The 19,485-nt window shown below is 47.4% G+C and overlaps 1 protein-coding gene across 1 annotated transcript in view; it reads right to left on the reverse strand.

The window, feature by feature from the left end:
• Positions 1 to 8,457: 8,457 nt before the first annotated feature.
• Positions 8,458 to 19,485, reverse strand: part of LOC144109582 (uncharacterized) — a 35,057-nt gene continuing 24,029 nt past the window's right edge. The window contains exons 11-14 of the mRNA XM_077642402.1: positions 17,823 to 17,949; positions 15,345 to 15,569; positions 11,958 to 12,089; positions 8,458 to 8,764 (exon numbers count right to left, since the gene is read on the reverse strand). Of these exons, the coding sequence (XP_077498528.1) occupies positions 8,567 to 8,764; positions 11,958 to 12,089; positions 15,345 to 15,569; positions 17,823 to 17,949 (682 nt within the window). The 3' untranslated portion in view covers positions 8,458 to 8,566. The remainder of the gene's footprint in view (positions 8,765 to 11,957; positions 12,090 to 15,344; positions 15,570 to 17,822; positions 17,950 to 19,485) is intronic.

Consider the following 19,485-nt stretch of genomic DNA (forward strand, 5'->3'; position numbering starts at 1 on the left):
CTCTCCAACCCTCCACTATGATCTGCGACCACGGTTTGACCCATCTCCTCCTACCTTCTTCCCTCTCCATCATTGCCACCTCTACACCGAGGCTTCACACGTTAACGCCTGACACATTTTGCCGTAATCGGCGTTCTAATGCTAACGCAACGAATACGTTTTACTGACTGCAGCGCTGGCCTAGCGGTTTGAGCACCCTTTTCGCATGTGAAAGGCACGGAGTTCGAACCCCACTGCCACCGGGTACTCATCAGTGACACAACGGACACAAGCCTTACCAAGGTTGGTGCTTAGCTGATATGGGGCGAAATTCCTGGGAAATGGGTCTTTGACCCCATCTTGCGTAATAAAAACCGCCTTGTGCCGCGGCGCTCTAGCATGTCCTTGCGCCAAAAAAATCACAATAATCAAAAATTGTTTACTGTCTCTGGGCTTCCGAATCGGGTGAAAGCCTTCTATTTGGTCGCTCACACAACACAGACTAGCTGCACAAAATGCCCTAAACTCATATTGTTGCTAACTGTACACATAATGATTTATCACATTTTAGCGCCGCAAACAAAATTTTCTTACGAACTTGTGAATGTAGTTGTTCAGCTAGTATGTTTTTTAGGTAAATATTTTTGATTCTTTCGATATTGATGCATTAAAGGGTTAATGAAGGAATATTACCCTGAGACAACATTCTTCGCATAAGCGCTGTGTTGTTTGAAAGTGAAGATGTTAGTTTTACACATGAGCAGAAAAAAAAACGCTTGCTTCACTAAAGTACAGTTTCTACACAGACTTCATTTAATATACAAAGAAGAAGTAAGCTTATACAATAGTCTAAAAATAAAAATCCTAGAACTTCGCCCAAAATGTGATTGTGTAAACGCACCTCAGGAGGGTATGGCTGCAAGCCCTTTGGGAAAGCACAAAAACAAGAAAAACCGTACAAAACGCAGGATGGAGGAAGGAGACGACAATGTGATAATAACAATTCCGTTATTACTGTTGCAATGTTTCAATGTTTCCAATGTCCAGTGCTTGCTCTTGTGGCCTGTTGTTTAAATGTGCCTTCCTCTTTTATCAGGCAGAGCTAGCTGGAATTCTTAGGTGCGGCAGATCACATACAGCGAGTGCAGTTACTTGTCCTGTGCCGTACTAGTCTTTGTCATTTCATCTTTAGTATTTTTGCTTGCGGACAAAAGTATGAAATGCTAACACATCGATCAAACATTCGCGAATAATATTCCCTCACTCCTGAATAGATTAATTGCTGCAAATATTCACATAGGAAACATTAGTTGCTCTGACCTCCTCGACTAGTTTATTTCTGAAGACACATTTGCCTCGTATTTATACTTTAAACATTTTTTTTCATGAACTTGCTCTTGTTTATGTACTTGCTCTTGGTTGCTCTCGTTATAATCTTTACAACAGCGTTTTTTTTCGTTTTTTGTTGCTTTTATTCTTTTTGCTTCAACCCGTATTTATTTTCTACACACACTGGTGATCGTTTATTATTCTGTTCAAAGAAGTGCCGTCGCATGCCACTGCCCACTTGGTTTACAGGGGGTGGGGACCTTGTCAAGCGATAACCGTTTTTATTCCTATCCCCTCCAACACTGCATGGGGATGGAAAAAATCATTATTATTATTATTTGGAAGTCAGCACTGTTATTGTGCTATTTCTGCTACGCCATTTTTTTTTGTTTAAAGCTCTTGCAACACTATCGAAACTGGCGACTATTTAGCCGAGTTACCAATGAATTCCGACCACAAATTTTTGGACTGCTACTGTCTCCCACACCGTGCGCCACGCTCCGCGCGAACACTGCTTCATCATCGGGAATCAAAGTCCGTATCTTCGGGGCGTACTTGGCTGCCGTGGCGGCCAGGTCTTTGGCGTGGTGGGCGGCTCCGAAAGGGAAGCCCGCCAGCCCGTGCGAGGCGAGGATGGTGCGCAGTACGTCATGGGAGTGCGGCTCCCCCGAGGTGGCGGTGCAGGATCGCCACAGGCGCAGTGGCCACCGCATTGAACCGTCGTCCGAGCCCGCGCGAAGCTCCACCAGCAGCTCGCGCTCGAGCCGGCGCTGGCGGAGCGTCTGCTCCGACACCAGCGCCTCACCTGCGGAGAGGTAGGCAATCAGTAAACACCTTTAGCATACCGTGTTACTGGTACCGGTACCGGATTACCGGGAGCCCGCGCGCAGTCAATGCGCATGCGCAAATCGCCTTGAGGGCGCCAGATGACGCCAGGTGCCCGGCGGCTGCGCACGTGCCTGCAGCATCGGGACCAATCAGAGCGCGCTCACTGCTGGTGGGTGGGCTCCCGGTAACGGTAACGCTAGCACAGTACACTGTAGGTATGGTAAAGGTGTGTTATGATTATTGCGAGTGTGCGCAGACAAAAAGTACACTGGCTAAACCAGGCTAAACCAGGCTTAGTTAAAAGAGTCGGTGAGAGCCGTCATTAGCTGTAACTGACAACTTGGCGAAGTTCTGTAAGTCAGTCAAACCGCAAAGTTTTCTGCAACAAAACCCTAGTTCACAGACTTGTTCGCACTAACAGCTGTGCCAGCAATATGGGTTAGCGCGAGGGCAGATGAGCTTGTTTCTACCATTGCATTTCAGAGGAATGACGCCTCCAAAAACATTTTTCTTTGAAAAAAAACAGTTAAAAACATGGAATGTGCGGGTAGTCATGGAGGGTGGGGATAAGGAAAGGCAGCGAGGGTGGATTGCTAGCAGTGAGAGGAGGGATAGCCGGACAACGATGACAACGCCGGTATTTCGCTGCTATCGTAGTAGAAAAAATCATTGGAAACCAGATAATACAGCCGGTGGTGTCTATGACCGAAGCATTTATTTGAGTCAGTATCCTTCCGGCATTCCTTCGCCGAATTTTATTTCCTAGTTACCGCCCTGATTCGTAGTGCCTTGGAAGTTGCAGTACTGAAAACCATGCATGTGAACCTTCATAAGTTGTGTCGCAGTTTCGCACCCAGTTCTGGCACGTGGGTCCTCAGCCACTTGCCACAGACGTGCTGGTAGAAGTCGCTGCACGGGCTCACGCTGTGGTCGAGGGATGACTGCAACTCGTCGGCCATCGCCCGGCAGCCCGGATCATCGCAGATGGTGAACGGTGTCGACTGCCGGGTCGTCTGGGTCGTCCGGGTAGCCTGGGGCGCCATGACCGTCATGGGCACATCGGTGAATTCGGCCGTGATTATATGCTCGGCGGCTGCAAAGGCGATTACTTTTTCACAACAGAGTTAATTGTTGGACAGTTTGCTGCAACGTGCTGTAAATTCAGAGCACAGGGAAAAAGAAAAGGCGGCACTCAACAAGAAAAAAGATATGCAGGGGGACAAGGGGCGACAGGAGAGTACAGGTCAAGTGGTTGTCTTGTCCAGTACTCACTTTCCTTGTATTCTCCGGCTCCAGCAAGGCTACACCTTCCCCGAGCTGGCCTTTAACATTCACGTTTTCTTGGTTATAATGCGCATTTAATACATACCAAAGACCTCCAGCTGATCGTTGTTGCATTGCTCGTAGTGCACAGACACCTAAGAATTCAGAAACCAGGCGCTATACACAGAAGTACTTTGGGCGCAATTTTAACTAAATAATGTAAAATGTTCCAAGAACCACGAAAAATATTTTGGAGAATTAAGTAACTGAGGAAAGTAGAATTTACAAAAAGATAATTATGCGCAATACTCAACGTTTCGCACTTCAGGAAGTCGTAAGTCCATTCGCAAATAAATCGCAAGTCCATTCACAAAACCACTTTGTCGTTACGACGTTAATGCAAAGTGCAAGGAGGCTTGTGTTTTCCTCTTGACTCGTGTATATTGTATTCAAAAACAGCAAGTTAATAGTTTCAATGCACAAATTAAATTTAAAACACGCTCAATATCACTTTCAACATCAGCCAGAGAAGGTTTTTGGTTTGTAGTAAATCAATGCGCCTTCACATTGAGCACCCAGCTTGCACAACCAGTCAGCATATTTAGTTCTTTGCGTCGACGCCTAAATGCATTTTTCCAGCAACGCTGGGTTCTCACTCTTCGTCAACTGGGCTCCTGCCCCAACTCGTGCGTTGAAGCTTATACGAAGCATGATTACTTCATAGCAAAGAGTCGCACAACAAAGAACTGCCATCTGGGCTTCCATCCCGCTGCCCAGTGTTGCAAGTGCGCTTTTCCGATTTCGCTAAAAGTTGATAGTTACGGCTGCCGGTGATATTTCGAAAGCGACGCAAGGATACGTAAAAAAGTCCTCGCACAACTCTGGCTGATTGCGCTATAAACTTGTGCGGACCGGCTTCATGATGCGGCTGGCTCCAAACCCTATAGGTTCAAAAGACACGGAGCTAAGCGTTACGAATCTGCTGGCCATTCACGGACTCTGTAACGCGGAAAGGACGGGCTGCCGGAGCCAAGTGCGAATCCTGAAGTCATTGGCGTGATATACGCTATATAATAATGTAATTTTACTTGGCAAAGCTGCGCCGTGGTATAGAGTAGTAGAGGGGCCCATGACTGCGACGCTTCTTTCGCTCTGCAACCTTTGAGTCCCTCAGCACTTTCAATTCCCGGAGTGCGCCATTTACTGCGCTTTCACTGTCCTCACAAACAGGATCAAATTTGAAGAAGAAATTCAATTGTAAATTATTTGGCGGTCGTAGCCGATTGACCTGAGGTGTCCTATAATGTACAGTGATGTCTTACGCATCATTACAAAGAAGAGAGCCCACAGCCAAAAATTTGTCTATCCCCCTATAAAGCTGAATCCTTCTATATACCAGACTCTTGGCAATTCGATTCGAAGGGCACCAAGAATTTGTTCAGTAACTGTGGACTTCGAAATAAGGGCTGTCTTTATTACGCTCGATGCTGACAGGCTCAAAGTGTCAGCTGGAATAAACTAGAGGTTCGAGTTAAGCGGGTTCGAGTTAACGAGAGTTCGTAGTACGATGTACGAGCACCCGCGGCGCCGACCCACCGGCTGCGTCTTCGAGCGGGACGACACCGACAGGGCCCGCGAGGTCCTTCTGCGCCTCGCGGTGCATGCGGCTGTTCTGCGCTGTCCCCATAGGGGTGGCGGAAGAAGAGGGCGCTGCCGGCGATGGGCGCAGCCTGTGGCCGAAGTCGTACTGGAAGAAGAGCACGAACACCACGATCACGGCTGCCAGGAAGGCGAGCAGGATGACGAAGTCGTAGTCGCCCGACCGGTACATGTTGCGCGAGGCGCAGGCCGGCCGTCGGTCCACCAGCCGGTTGATCATCTCGTCTTGCTCGTCGTACATGCCCATGGCGACGTCGCCGCCACAGACACTGGCGTCTTCGAAGCACTTCTTCTTCTTCTTCTCCTTAGTAAGCATGGCACATACCCACGCAGGGGGATGGGCCAAGGTTCAGTAGATAATCACAATGAGGTATTTGCGCGGGGAAAAATAGGCGTGAGAAGACTAAATCAATATAAAAATTGAAACAGACAAATGAACTAAAGATATATGAATTACCAGGAATAATAATTAATAATAATAGGTTTTTGGTGGAAAGGAAATGGCGCAGTATCTGTCTCATATATCGTTGGACACCTGAACCGCGCCGTAAGGGAAGGGATAAAGGAGGGAGTGAAAGAAGAGAGGAACAAATAGGTTCGTAGTGGAGGGCTCCGGAATAATTTCGACCACCTGGGGATCTTTAACGTGCACTGACATCGCACAGCACACGGGCGCCTTAGCGTTTTTCCTCCATAAAAACGCAGCCGCCGCGATCGGGTTCGAACCCGGGAACTCCGGATCAGTAGTCGAGCGCCCTAAGAATCGATAGAATCGAGCATTTTTGGACATGCGACAAAATTTTGTATACAGCTAACAAGGTAATCGACCAGTTGCACTTATGTAATCATGAAGGTAGCCGCAGACACTGCTTATCGGGAATCCATTTGCGCTCGCACCGAACGAAAGAATAACTGGAAGAGACAGAGGGAGTCCTAACCTCGAAACAGGGACCTCCAAATACTGTTTTCTCTGAACTGCGAACCGTCGGCAAGAGAGGAGAAAATGATCTATTGTTTCAACTTGCCCACATGATACACAAAGGTTTGTCGCAGCGAACCCACATCTGCGTAAGTACAAATTTAAGTGATGGATTCTGCATCGCAGAAGCCTCATTGACACCTCACAAAGCCTTGATTTACACCACCGGATATTCCATGGGAACTTTGAGTGGCTAAAATCCACGGTATTGAGCAATGAATCACTCAGGTTGGCTGAAATATGTTGGAAGCGCTGGAAACGTCAAGTTTCTAACAGAATGCACTACTCCGCTTTCTTCTTCTTCCTCTTAATACGTGCCACATACCCACATGGGCCTTCTTCTTCTTCACCTTAGTAAACATGGCACATACCCACGCAGGGGGATTGGCCAAGGTACAGTAGAGAATGCCAATGAGGTATTTGCTCGAGGAAAAATAGACGTGGGAAGACTGAATCCAAATAAAAATGGAAAAATTCAAATGAATTAAAGAAATATGAATTACCAGGAATAGAATCAAGCAGTTTTTGACATGCGACAAAATATTGTATACAGCTAACAAGGTAATCGATCAGTTGCACTTATGTGATCATGAAGGTAGCCGCGAACACTGCTTAACGGGAATCCCTTTGCGCTCGCACCGAACGAGAGAAGAACTGGAAGAGACAGAGGGAGTCCTAACCTCGATAGAGGGACCTCCAAATACTGTTGTCTCTGAACTGCGAACCACCGGCAAGAGAAGGGAAAATGATCTATTGTTTCAACTTGCCCACATGATACACAAAGGTTAGTAGCAGCGAACCCACATCTGCATAAGTACAATTTTAAGTGAGGGATTCTGCATCGCAGAAGCGAAGACATGGGCCTCATTCCTTCTGTTCGGCTTCCTCTCCCTTTATTGCTGCGTCTACAGTTGTTGTTGGCCTCATACAAATGGCGTACATCCACGAGGGGGATTGGCCATGAAAAGGCGGTGACTACCGGTTTTGCAGATAGCATCCTTCAGAATTGAAATGATATCTGAAATTTGAGCAACTTTGTTTCCGTGACAGAGACGCTTGAGGGTGGTAATGGGGCCTAATAAGCTTAAATTTGCGAGAGGTAAATGACAAAAGAAAAGAAAAACAAATAGAAAACAGAAGACCGAAGTGAACGGATTAAAGGGGTATAACGAAAGATGACGATGAAAGTCGTTTTGTTTCTAGAAGACTGGCAAAAACGGTCTTGCACTGTCGTCGTTATCTTGAAAAGAAAAATAGTGCTGACCCACGGGAGCGATTTTGCCAGGTCTCCGGCGGCGTCCTGATACTCGACTACGTTTTGCAATAATGTAGCGAAGGCAGAATCCTTATTCAAGAACATTATGATGACGATGAAAACCCTTTTTTGAGCCCAAAAGGAAATGCAGGAACACTCCTTGAGTAGCCCATTGGATTGACCTGCAGCCTTGGCTCTCTCGGTGAGCATCATCTGCACCTGTCGATCCGGACTGAACAGCACTTGCTTCACGGCTGAGTTGACAGGTACCTATATTTGAGAGCCCTGGATTATTTTGGCATGCCCATACCGTGCGGTACAGGCCTGTGGTCAATAGCAAAGTTGGGTTCGTATTCTTCGGGGTACACTGCAACATTCCCTCGCCTGAATGCTGATCTTGGCTGCGGGAACTCACGGGCGTTCTGCTGTTGTAGTTTTAAATATTGTTGTCCTCAAAGAGCTAATGGCGCGCACACGCTGCAGGGGATAAGTCAAGAAACAGGCGGCGACTCAAAACTAAGAACAAATCGTAAGTCGTGTTTTTTCTCCCAGTCTTCGCCAGGCGAATTCGCCTCGTCCTCTGGCGTCGGCTAGCACGAAGGTGCTAGCCGACGCCAGGTGCTCAACCCTATACAGTAGCCACTACCACTTAAATTTACTAGGCCTTGTACTGCTAACCACCACCTCGGTACAAGGGGATGTCATAAATCTATCTAGCCAGTCTTGTATACGCCATAGCGTAGCGATTTATCTACAACTTCATCGTCATCTTTATCGTGCCTTCATCGGCAACGTCACCGTCATTGTGCCACGTCAGTGCCGGGGTGGTATAAAAACCCAGTCTGCAATAAAGCGTTCATTCTTGTTGCGGCATGCCAGACTGATGTCAATGTGTGTCAGCCCTAGTGCGGCAGAGCACGTAGCGGCTGCGGCAGCCCCCGCTGTATGCCGCTTGCACTGAAAGGAAACTCAGTATGGCGGCCGTGTGGCATTTCATGCTTGCTCTGCTGGTGTTTGCGTTATGTTAAGCTGAACAAGAATTTTCCATAGATAGCGTAAGCAAGAACAACAATGTATTCAGGAGCACAGGGACCTCATAAGCGTTTCTTGCCAAACTTCATTTATTCCACCGGGCGCTGCCCTGCGGAAATGATCAGTTCATAAGAAACAAATAATAAAAAGTGTATTAGGAACACAGCACAATACATGAATATAGTGGCTCCAAAATAACGGCGCGAATTGGACTCAATTCACGGAGGCCATGAAAGGGAGCCTCAGCTGACTGTCCAGCAGTCGTTCGGGTAGTGCTGGTTCTCAGCCTTCTTGACGTAGTCGAGGAGCTTGCGTATCAGCTGCACCCGGCGGAAGTTCTTGTTTTCGCCGCACGGGTTGTTCTCCATGGCGTCGTAGTCTCCGTCGAAGACGGCGATACCGTACGCGACGCCGTTCAGGATCTTCCGCACGTTGCAGTACTGCGCGCGCGGTCAAGAACAGACGTCCGCTTTAATAACATTGCAACTGCACTAGGCCACCATGGTAATGCACGTACTGTCGGCCACAAAAGTTTGCGGGACCTGCGATGCGTGGCGGAGCGAAGCAAAATTGCATTGCTGCGCCATCTGCCGTCAAAGACTGCAGTGTCGAAGCTCCCGACACGCCCGCTGCGGCAGTACTGTGAGTGGTGGTGGTGGTGAAAAGTATTTATTCGATATAGGTATATACAGAGAGGTGTTCGGGGCTTCCCTTAGTGGGAAACCTCCTTACATACTAGGTGGAGTCCCTATAGTCCGGGACTCCATTGGTAGAAACTGCCGTCCGGGCCCTCTGGACCAAGGCCCGCCGACCTGGAGGTCCGAGCAGGGCCGCCTCCTAGTACTCTCTGGTAGGGGGGAGGGCTATGTTTTGCTGGCAGGCCCACACCATGTGGTAGGTGTCAGCCACCTCCCCATGCACAGTGCGAGCACCGGCCAGTCACCATAGGGTCGAAATGTCTCATTATAGCCGGGCATACTAGAGTATTAGTGAAGAGTCGGAGGAGCACGCGTTCGTCTGCTTTCCCAAGCCGTTTTGCCGGGGATGGGTAGCGTTGACGTTTATGCTGATAATATTGCAGAATTTCAGAAAAGTGGAAAAAGGTTGTCCCGCATCCGAGGTTCGGCACCATGCTATGTGATGGCAGATGGCGCAACAGTGCAGTTTCGCTTCTCTCCGCCACGCATCGCAGGTCAGGCAAACTTTTGCGGCCGACAGTACGTATCCGCCCTGACCGCGCGCCACTAGTCGCCGGACTGCCTTCCCTGGAACTTGCTCTCCCACTACCGTGATACCCTACTTTCTCCTCCCTCCTTCACTTACTTCAAAAGTCAAGCTTGTCGGTACGTCCGACAAAGAAAGGCCGGAGAAGGTATAAAGAATGATTATAGCCGATTAGGATCGACCCCCAAAAGCTCAAAAGGCCTGCACTTCAGTAGGTAGAGAGCTTGCACCTAGGATCCCAAGTAAGGCTGCAACGAAGAACGAAGCTGGTTTTATGCAGGTGTTCTTTACAGAGAAAAGGCACAAGCCTGAGTGTATAGGCCTACTTCGAGCCATAGCTACAGTCCAGTCTAAAGATGATTGTCAGAAAAGATCAATTCTTGGCTGGCCGCTCAAGTGAAGTGCTTAATTCACGAAATCGCGAAGTGCGCGAAAAACCACTTCCAAATCTATGGAAAAACCACGAGAGGTTTTTCCATAGAATTGGAAGATATTTTCTACGCAATTCCGCATGCATTTTCGGAACATGTAAGGTGTAAGCACCGGACATTTTCTACCCTCTAAGCGATTTTTTTGTCCTTTCGGGAACAACAACCACCGTTAGTCCTCGGAGATTAAGATTGGCCATCGAGATTAAGACTTGTTGCGGGATGGGACAGCCCGGCAGATATTTCGAGGACTATGAGTGATAAACCTTCTGTAGCCAAAAGTAAATGGAGGGACGAGCGACATCATTTTCAGACCCCGCTCTCTAATACTGCTCTGCTTTAAGGCAACAACTTTGACGATATGTCTGCTTGCAATCAAGTCTAGAAGACTAAAAAATAATGAGATGAGGGCATTCACAGGCAAGCGCACTGTTGCTAACCTTGCGGATGTAAAGGCTGCTAATCAAAGAAAGGCTTAGTGTCATCGGATGAATCGGCAGCTGAGAACGTGGCGATACATACACGAAACGCTTCTCCAAACGTCTTTGTGGGTGAGTTTTATAGTGTCTAGCAGCGAGGCAGTACTCTGAATCCACCTTTTTCACAACATCTGGCGCCCTATGAGGAGTGGCGATAATTCATCTGATAATAATAATAATAATAATAATAATAATAATAATAATAATAATAATAATAATAATAATAATAATAATAATAATAATAATAATAATAATAATAATAATAATAATAATAATAATAATAATAATAATATAATAATAATAATAGGTTTTTGTGGAAAGAAAATGGCGCAGTATCTGTCTCATATATCGGCGGACACCTGAACCGCACCGTAAGGGAAGGGATAAAGGAGGGAGTGAAAGAGGAAAGGAAGAAAAAGGTGCCCTAGTGGAGGACTCCGGAGTAATTTCGACCACCTGGGGATCTTTAACGTCTGAAAGGAAGGCTGGGTAAGTTAGTCTTGTGGATAGCGCGTCCGGCTGCCAACCGACGAGACGGCGGTTCTCTAGTGCGAAAGCAACACACACACACACACACACACACACACACACACACACACACACACACACACACACACACACACACACACACACACACACACACACACACACACACACACACACACACACACACACACACACACACACACACACACACACACACACACACACACACACACACACACACACACACACACACACACACACACACACACGCACACACACACACACACACACACACGCGCGCACACACACACACACACACACACACACACGCGCACACACACACACACACACACACACACACACACACACACACACACACATGGGCGCTTAATTGCATCATGTGCTGGCAACGCGATAGCATTAGAAGCTGTTTATGCATTTATTTTTTATTTGTGTCTTTCTTTAATGGTTGTTTTCGCGGACCCTTACGCATCTGTCTGCCTGCAGTCATGTCTTCGGGTCATCTAGCTAGCAGTTAGATGTTTCCCCGAAGGTCTAGAGATAGCTACACGAACGGAATAAAGACACATCTAAACGCGTAGATGTCACTTCCCTCCCGACAATGTATGTATGTTATGACCGACATGACACTTTTTTGCCAATGAATCTTCTAATGCTACCGCATTAATTTAAACAACCGGCTCCGTGAGGTCACTTCGGAGACCAAAAATAAATTGGAACGATAATTTCCCTAGCTGTTGCCAAGCCTAAAAAGCATGGTCAAATCTAGTCAACTTTAATACAGTCTTTTTCTGGCTTTTCCTTTGGTACCGAGACGTCACTGATATGCTGAATACGTGGACATATTTTAAAATAAATAAATTAACGCGAAATTTTACCAAGCGAATTAGGCAAAGACGCAACTAACACGGCAGCGCTTGAAAGAGGAGCCTTCGTGCACATGATGATGCGATGCTCGCTTGGGAACCGAGGTCGTCGCTCGCCGAACAGCTCACCTTCTTTCTGATGGTGGCCTCGTTGTCGAACAGCAGTGACAGGCCCTCTCGCTCGTTGAAAGCGAACATGATCTCTTGTCCGTCCGCGAACTGCTCCAGTCGCTTCTTGTACTGTTTTCCCGCCGAGCAAAGCTGCGCAATTTCGTTTACCACTGCACCCACTTCTACTCCAACGTATACCAGAGCGACCCTCCTCTGAATTAAGGGTCGCGGGTTCGATCCTGGCCACCAACGCACCTTGAAGCAGCCGAAATTCAAAAACGGCCGTGCACTGACACTTTGCATGCCCAGCTTTCCTGTACATTCAGCAACTAACGCCATCTGTTGGCAGTCAGGAGCGATCACCGCATAACTCCTGGGGATGTTTTAAACTTTTAGAAAACTAGTGATTCCAAGGAGATTCTGCTGGATAATTGTTATTATCATAGCTTACTGTTCATCTCTGCAAGAATTGACCTATGATATGCTTCTTGCGCTCACATAAACTATTTCCGACTACCATAGAAAATAAATGCGATGTACCGAACATTCGGACTTCCTGCGCTCATTTTAGTTGTTCAGCGCCACGCGGCGCGTAGTGGCAGCCGTGCGAACTAAAAAGCGTTTGTACAGATTTGCTGCGCATAGGTGCAGAATAAACGCATCAAAGCGGTCGAAATTAATTCGTAGCTCATCACATCACACCGCATTACCGTATTTCTTTGTGTCCTGGTCAATATTCATTAGTCGTGACGTGCAACATATGAAAACCATACAGCGTTTTGACTTCAGCTGGCGTCAGAAATTTTCGAGCGAACACACTGGTCGTAATACAAAAATACGATTGGATGCTTGACCGCCCATTGTTGCTCACAATGAGCGATTTGAACCACTCAAAAAACAGTTTTAACTGAGTTTAAAGAGTGATGCTTTATAAGACTCTTTTGCCGGGGTAATTTCTCAATAAATGATGTTGAAATTGTTAGAGACAAATAAAGGTTTGCAATCCTCTATTCTCCTGAAATGTGTCACTTTTCGACATAGTCCTAGGCGTTTCCGCGCTCGGTGGACTCCTGTCTCCAGCCGCAGTATAATAGTACCGGGGCACACAAGGAACTGATGTGCGAGAAATGAAAAAAAAAAGCACCGCAATTCTATTCCAATTCTATTCCAGTTTGATTTTTGTTTTATGCCAATTCTATTCCGTTTCATGTCCAGTTCTTTTGTATTCTATTTATATTTTAATCCTTTGCAATTGGAGAAGGAATAGCACTGGCTGCTACTGGCTAACATTTCGTATTTTCCCGAATTTGATAACGTCACACAGTTTCGACCACCAATCGTGAGTTTTGTGACACCGCCATTTTTGTGGTGACGCCGTGTTTTTGTGTCGATGACCCAACTAACGGTTTCGCATTAATAGGATGGCCACTGTAGACATCGCCATCACACCGTGTTGGCAAGACGAGAAGAACGCACGCTGCGGATTTTTCTACACTTCGATAAAATATTTCTAATAAATCCAATGTTGCTGGTGCCAGTCTGTAAACTGCCAGGAAAAAGTTACACGAACATCAATACGACTGACGCCGCACAGTATGCTTCAGTATCAGTGCTCGTCCGGACTGAGAAGCCGCAGCCGCTGACGGATTCACACTATGCGAGCAGGTGGTGGGAAATAGTCAATTTACGTGCGACATGCCGTACCCAAGCTCCACTCTCTGGATCCAATCCAGCTGCCACAGTGTGACACGCCGGACCCACTCTCCACTAAAGATACGTTTTGGTATCGTGCCAAGTCTGGCTCCCACCAGCTTTTTCTACGTTGTTCGACCTTATACTTCTATATGGCTTGAGTGTCGCGCCATCTGTGTCGTCGAATTACACTGAAGCTCGCCTCAAGAAGAATGCTCCATAAACGGCTCTCAGCGTAAAAATCCGCAAAGATCAGCTGCGTTTCGCGTGTGTAAACAGTTTTGCGCAGCACGCTCCCGGGGAGTTGGCATATGGCGACACCTGCCTGCTGCTGTCGGCATCATATTTCCGAACGGACCGTTGTGCAACTCGGCCATTTAAAACAATGTTTAGGCCTATACTCAGGGCGAATGGCAACGGCTGACTGGGAAGTAACGCCGACTATGTGTGTGGATTTTTATTTCGGAGCGCGCGGTGTCTTCTGACATTGCAAAATGGTTTAAAGTTAGAGGAATTTCGAATTAAACTGATGAAACCGAAGATGACTTTATTTGAGGGATCGACGACCGGCCGCTCCCTAACAGCAGCGACAGTGATAGCGATGAAACATGTTATGGGCCGAAACCGATCTTTTACGTGATCGGTGGCGCAGCTGCATTCGGCAACTGGAGTAATGCTCCATAGGAATACACGTACACGAAAGTTTTCGAAGTAGCTTTCTGATTTCACAATGAACCTGCGAGGTCGGCCTTTCGTGAAAAGAAGCCCAGAACATCCAAGATTAGAATGTGGCAGTATGAAGCGTCATTTATAAAGCGACGCATTTCAGAAACACCACACAATATGTGCAAAGGAGGCATCCCAGTTCCGCCGGTTCGGGGTATAGTCTGCGCTGTCGTCTGCTAAAGTGGGCGGTTTGCTTACGTTCGCGTCTGCCGTTTGAGAACTGCTTTTCATGTAGAGCTGTCCAGGCTGTCTAGTTTGAACGACTGTGTCAGTGTGCAAATGTTACAGCGCGTGGAAGTATGTCGGACTACACGAGAAGCTCGAGCGATCCGTAGAATCACCCAGGGGATGCGCTCCTTTTGGGGGCGAGCTCGGTTTCACAACAAACATTTATCGTGGAACTATCAACTATCGCTCGTTTTAAGCAAATGTGAACAAATTCAAAGGTCTTGCTTTGTTTTTCTTTCTACTGATGCCAACTGATGCGGAGTTTAGGAAGTGCAGGTGAGGTGCATCTGTATTGGTGCCTAATTTTGTAGATCTGAAACTTTAGGCTTTTAAATCAACACTGAATTTTAGTTTCTGACCTGTTGATAAATTTATATTTCTTCTTTTGTTACTGCGTAGAAGTGTTTGCTCAGTCCTATGTATGGCAGAGTGCTACGCATTGTACAGCGTTTGCAAACGCTTATGTACTATTACTTAATTTGTTCTTCATAGTTCGCTGATTCAGCAAATTTCTATTCTAACTTATGCGCTACTCTCGACAGAGCACGTTTGTGAGTGAAATAATAAAATTAATAAATTCCATGCGTTAAATAAATATTGCGACCCGTGTAGAAAAAAAAACCGTTGAGCACCTTAATTAAAACCTTCAACTTAGTGGATATTTGGCCTGTGATTGGAACACACCGGTTCTATCCTCCACAGCGTATCAGCAGCGCAGGGAGAAATAATTCCGCGCGTCTGAGTAAAGCCAGAGCTCACGTAGAAGGGGCTGGTGAACGGCTCCTTGTTTTCAAGGCTGATACAGGATTGGCCCGGCTTGTAGCCCGGGTACGGGTAGACGTATCCGGCCGGCCAAAACTGGTAGTAATAATGGGAGCTGGTGTCAGTAGGCCGGTACCAGCGAGCCTGCATGGTGAACGACACTGCGGCCGGTGGGCGGCCGAACGAATGTCGTTTTTCGTGCAAGAACTGGACCACGTCCACCTGCGCCGGACAGATCGTGAATCAAACAATGAGGAGAAGGACCCGTGGTTATTAACGCAGGAGTGCATTTAACGGATACATTTTCAACTCCCATTGTCCGTCCCGATTCCGTCCACCAAGGCTACATACAGGGCATCCATAGGTGTCCTAGTGAGACTTAGAGGAGTTTTAAAATATTCTCGTGTGTTGTTGTATTGCTTTAAATATCGTCGAGTGGAGCAGTACTAACTGCGAACGGTTTTTTAATTACTACGTACAATAACGACATTGAAAAGACTCAAGATTGTTAGCCTGGGAGAGTTTCTAGCGAGCTGCGCCCCGGCGACAAGGATTGCCGTGGCCGCACGGTACACAGCCGTTCAAACAAGAATCGCGATCACTTGTGCGCGAGGTGACCGAAAATCCGGTATCTCCGGACCAATGAGCGCGTATGCACTGGATGCTGAATATTCGGCACTCAGCTAACCAGGCGCTCTTGCTTGAACGACCATTTTCATTTTGGATATCTCGCTTGCCTTCTGCTGTGTTGCTAAGACGCTCTGACCTCACATAATGACGTCGTCATTGGTGGAACCTTCCACTACTACTGCTTTACTTTGTTTATGGCAACAGAACTTCGGTCAGCACGCATGCATTTCTGCAGTGGAACAATCTAGGCGGAGCACGGATTAGACAGCAATTTTTTTTTGCGTTAGCATTAGAACCTACGGGTTGGGAAAAACTCCGTCCGTCCGTCTGTCCGCCTGAAGCCTGCCAAAGACTGCTGCCAAAATGGAGAGGGGGAATGTACCTCGCCCCATTCACAAAAGAGGGAGAGGGAAGACGAATAGAGGGTTGTGGAAAAGTGGAGAGGGGGTACGGCGTGTCACACGGTGATTGAAGAACGTGTCACGTCACCTACTGGCGAAATTTGAACCTGTCAGCGGCAGCGACTAACGCTAACGCATACTCTGCCTCATTAATCGCATTGGTCGTCCATAATTTTTTAGAGCTGCAACACTGCTGTTTTGAAGACACCATGAAAAAATTACGAGGGGTAAGCTACCGTTCGATGACCAACTTTTCGACAAGGGGGCTCGTGTTCGTCTAGGCCTGGTTTCGCACCTGTTTTGTCTTGGCTTTAAGTCGTCTTGTCGAAACGTTGCCTAGCGAACTAAGGCTAGCTTCCCACCTCTTGTTCATCGAGTGCTCAAAGAAGCCCATCTTCCGGCCTTCTTTCTAGCGTCGAACACTACAGCTTGTTAGCACCAGGTCACACTGAAACTGGTTATATAGTGAACGCGGAAAGTATTGATTGAAACATAACAGGATGCCATTTGGGAAGAGTTTTTATTAATGGGACCAGGAGGATAACTGTATTCAATTCTTATTCTCTGTAAAAATCGATTCTATGGCTTGTTCTCGCTATGCTGATGCTTGCTCGGAACCAGAAGACGCGTTAATGCTGCAAAATATGAATCTCAAAGGGAACGCATTTTCCCCGCCACTCCGTTCAAATCCGTGACGTCAAGACCAAAAAGGACTCCGTGATCGTCGTCGAGAAATAAATTGCACTCCACCTGCCCCCAGGGATCCACGTCAAGACCACTTTGACGTCACCACAATTTCCTTGCGAAAGGGCATGATGCTGGCGGCACCTGCGTTTAGGTTCTTGCCCTTCCTCACCGTGTGACATGCCGTACCCACGCTCCACTCTCTACCCACTAGCGACCCGTCGCCTCCCAGCATCTCATTGTCCTCCGGCTTTCTCTCCCTTTACGGAGGGATTTCCTTCTCTCGATATTTCTGCCTACCATTTGAAGCTTCACAGGAATGGTCGGGAAGATTTTTTCCAACATCGTGGATCTAATGCCGAAGCTTAAAAAAAGTGGCCATGGCTCAACTCACCTGAGCCAGGATGTACAGAGCGAAAGCCCTGATAAGCAAGATTATACGCACGGTATAGCTTTGGTTCATCTTTATTTTTTTAAGAGTTCAGCGAGAGCAAATCACGTGATGCATCACGTGCCACAAGTGCAAGAGCAAGCGGCCGAGCAGCAGCCAGCGCGGCGGCGGACGTGACTGCGAAGCGCGCAGCTATGGCTTCGATGAAGAAGAGGATCGAGGCACCTGCCACGCACGATTTTGCACACGCGGCGCGCCTCCCGTTAGAGGTCGAATCCAAGAGCCAGATGACCTTCAGGCTCAGCATGGGAGGAATATAGCTTTCGCTCCAAAAACTCGAACGAAACATTAGCTGCGCAGGACACTCACCAAGGACAGCTGATACCCCATGGGCGGGTTTTTGTACACAGTAGGGCCCGTGATCCGGCAGTCATAACGGTCGTCGTCCCTCTCTGCCAGATGTGTGCGAGCAATCAGTGCATCCACGGGGAACCTCCTGCAAAGTAGCGGTGGAGGGTTGGGCTGCATGTTGAGCGTTTATGGCGCATGCGCGAGTGCTGCGGCACGCGTTGACGACCCTGCAGTCGAACGGGACGGCTGTGCAGGTTTTACGATATAGGGGTTTAGGGATGCGGCGTACGTGGACGACTGCGACGACACGATATCACAGAACTCCACCCTACAGTTACCGAACGTCGATTTCATACTGCTTTTGGTTTCGCCGATTACTCGAGTGTTCAGTTCTGAACCCTTGTCTATCAGCCAATCGGCGGGGACAAATCCTGTTCACTGAAATTTCGTTCACACCCGTCACCACGTAATATCAAGATCATCTGGCTTTCCAAACAAGCCCAGCTTTTCTGAAGATATCAACTAGCGCCACCTGTAGGCAACTACTAGCGGAAGCAAGTAACTAAGTGAGGATATTTTAACTTGTATTGCCATGACGAAACATAGCTCTGAGACACCAGGACGAGCTGGTGTCTTAGCGCTATATGTTCCGTCATGGCAAACCAATTCGCCCGAACAGCCACTCTGATCAAGTTAATTTCTAGTTCATCGGGCCCTTCTTTATGTATGAACTTGTAATTGTGAGAAAAAGCTAGTGCATAGTCGTAGGCTGCGCGCTTAAGTTCATCGTGATGGTCTACATTTCCTCTTCGCTGAAATGCGACTAATGAAAAATTCTTAGAGGTGAAGAGGTGAGCTTACCGCCTGTTATCAGCGAAAGCTGTTATAACTTCTGTTTAGCCATTTAGCGCTGCATTTTGCCGTGGAATCTACGCCGTCAGTATTAAGAAAAACACCTAGCCGTGGTAATGCGTATCAGAGAAATCAAGTCCAGCTTTCTCGGGTAAACATTTTAAAAATTAGAAAATTGTAAGACACTGTTATGGAAAAATGGTAGGTATTGGTTCATTATTCTGATACGTAGCGAACTCTTTTTTTTTCCTTTAAGTGTTTCCATCGATCGCATCGAGCAGTTAAGACTGCCATGGAAAACCAATGGGGAACGCTTTCGGCGATAGCAAAAATGTGAACGGAAAAAAATACAAGACTGTCGTCGCGTGATCTGCGGATATATTGATTGTTATAGTGAAATCTTACATTGTATGAAAAAAAATTATGTTCATAAACGTTTTCCCGCTCAAGAATGCTAGTTCCGACTAGTTCCGACGGCAATCAAAGGTCACTGCAGTGTACCGAGCATTCAAAGTTCTCATGGTATAGATGAATGAATGAAGGAATGAATGAAAAACTCTATTGTAAGAGAGGATTCTCGCGGCGTAGGTCGGTCCCTCAGTCCAGGGCTCAGTGGCCTTTGCGGTATTGCGAGCCCTGTCGATCAGTTTCAGCTGCTCTTCGGGCTTCGAGCAGGACAGCGCAGCCTCCCACTGCTCCGGTGCTGGCGTGTGGTTTATTGGCGCTGCCTGCGTTTTCTGACAGGCCCACGTAACGTGATGTTCCCCGCAGATCGATGGGTGAAAAGTTAGGTGGTCACCTTTGAAACGAGTGAATGGCGGGTGCTGCC

Source organism: Amblyomma americanum, chromosome 11 (genome assembly GCF_052857255.1).
Source record: "Amblyomma americanum isolate KBUSLIRL-KWMA chromosome 11, ASM5285725v1, whole genome shotgun sequence".
NCBI lineage: Eukaryota > Metazoa > Arthropoda > Arachnida > Ixodida > Ixodidae > Amblyomma > Amblyomma americanum.